The 1,990-nt window shown below is 33.9% G+C and overlaps 1 protein-coding gene across 1 annotated transcript in view; it reads right to left on the reverse strand.

Annotated features, from left to right (window-relative positions):
- Window positions 1-239: 239 nt before the first annotated feature.
- The window catches only part of AP5M1 (adaptor-related protein complex 5, mu 1 subunit), a 19,002-nt gene continuing 17,251 nt past the window's right edge, over window positions 240-1,990 (reverse strand). Inside the window, exon 8 of the mRNA XM_012663805.1 lies at window positions 240-771. Within this exon, the coding sequence (XP_012519259.1) occupies window positions 701-771 (71 nt within the window). The 3' untranslated portion in view covers window positions 240-700. The remainder of the gene's footprint in view (window positions 772-1,990) is intronic.

Raw genomic sequence — 1,990 nt, forward strand, 5'->3', positions numbered from 1 at the left:
ACACTATGCTCATTTTCTGAAGGTATCCCATCCACCTTAATAAGCCTGCTGACAACCTAAGCAAAATGCTATTGTAGTAGATTAACAAGCTTACTTAGAAAGTAACTCTAGAACAGAGATAAACACTTTGAATAGAATTATGCAGATTCTTTATTAGTCAATAGGATAGTTCTCATTAAGAACAGGTTACTATTTAAATGATTTTCCTTTGTCTCCATTGGCTGTTGCTTCAAGAACTTTACAGTTGTTTCTAACACAGTGACAACATGTGGTACTAGGAGTTTAGTACCAAGGTTTGGAAGAGCAAATAATTTTTATCTTGCATGTTATCTACATTCCATTGGGAGCAGCTGTCTGAATCTCTCCACTGAGAAGGAGCCTGACTCTTATCCAGGAAGGCTCATTATAGAAAAAGGGCTGTGATTGATTAGCAATGTCTGCCACAGGGGCAGAAAGGAACACAGTGGCAGGATGACCCAGGACTAGTCTAAAATAAGCCAGAGTGAATCACTACTTTTCTGTGTTCTGACCTATATTGGCATAAAAGCAAGGGGTAAAAAAATTGGAGACATTAGCCTTTAAAATGTTCTTTCAAATTATATCAGGCTGAAAACATTACGTAAGAGTAAAATTGTGATTTCATTTAAGCTATGTTACTATTATATAAATTCCATTTAAACATGAGAAAATACAGTAATAATCATCCATATGTTACTGGAGCAGGGGCTTTAGAATTCCAGATGTAATAATCAGAAGAAATTAGTTTCCGGTCTTAAAAAAAAGAAAAAGAAATTAATTATAAGATTATTTTACCTTAGCAAAAATTCAAAGAGAGAACAAAGTCATGATTTTTTCAAATTGTGGAATGTAATCATTTCAAGGCAATGCTTTGAAATAGTCATTTTAATTCTTTCATTCTCGGAAATTTAACACTTTGTTTTTTAACCTTTTGGGTTTACTGAAGAATAATTACCCACATGATAGACATCAGATTTCATAATCATATTTTGGCACTAAAAGGGAATTTAGCAATTTTGCATCTAGAGTAGGTCTGACACTGTCCAAATCTTTCACTGGAAGTAGTTGCTCATTTTCACTGCAAACGCAAAGCATCTTTCAAGTTAAAAAATGCAAAGAATAGTTATCAAAGAAAATGAATAAAATCCATAGTGAGATAATTTTTTAGAAAATGATTGAAGTTTTAACCCAAGAAAGGACTCTTAGAGTGTCTTATAGCTTAGAATAAGAACATGTCAATCATGATTAAGCTTCTGGAATCGGAATCCCTTTGAAATGCAGCTGTTTCTTCTTTAATTGTGGCAGCGGACTCTGAAGAAAAGAAAGGTCCAGCCTTAAAGATGAGTAAGGAATACAAAATAGCTCAGGATTAGTTGTGGAGTTCAAAGGTCGCTAATTACACTAAGGAGTTCCCAGACACAGGGAAAACATTAAACAGGTCACCTACCAAACGGGAAACAGACTTTGTCTTCAGAAATTATCCTGAAGTGACAGGTTTCTAGACAAAATCAAAGGCATCACAGTGTGCCCAGCTGATCTCATTGGTATGAAAACCTGAGTAGGTTTAGTTCTGTGGCGTTATGTTAGAATAAAATGGCAACAGATGGCATCAGGTTCCCCATCATCTCATCACTTCTCCAGGACTCCCTAGATTTTCCTCAGGTTTCTAGAAATGTCAAATCAAAGATTCACTGGTTTTTCTAATTGTTTATAAACAAAATTTTGCCTAGGGGATTATTATATTAAATCTCTGCCTACTTACTAGATAAATGCCTCTTGCTTACCTTTGTGTATTTATTTGGTAAACATTTATACAATCAAGATTTCCAAAAAGCTGCATTAACATTAATATAACATATTAACTTAAGTGCAACATTAAGCTTTCTTTGAGTTTAAAAGAGAGATCAAATAACTTAAGGGGAATGATATTTTCTTCTTTCAAAAGGAAAGTTTTTACTACTGATTATCTATG

This window comes from Propithecus coquereli, unplaced genomic scaffold, assembly GCF_000956105.1.
Source record: "Propithecus coquereli isolate 6110/MARCELLA unplaced genomic scaffold, Pcoq_1.0 Scaffold83, whole genome shotgun sequence".
NCBI classification, from domain to species: Eukaryota; Metazoa; Chordata; class Mammalia; order Primates; family Indriidae; genus Propithecus; species Propithecus coquereli.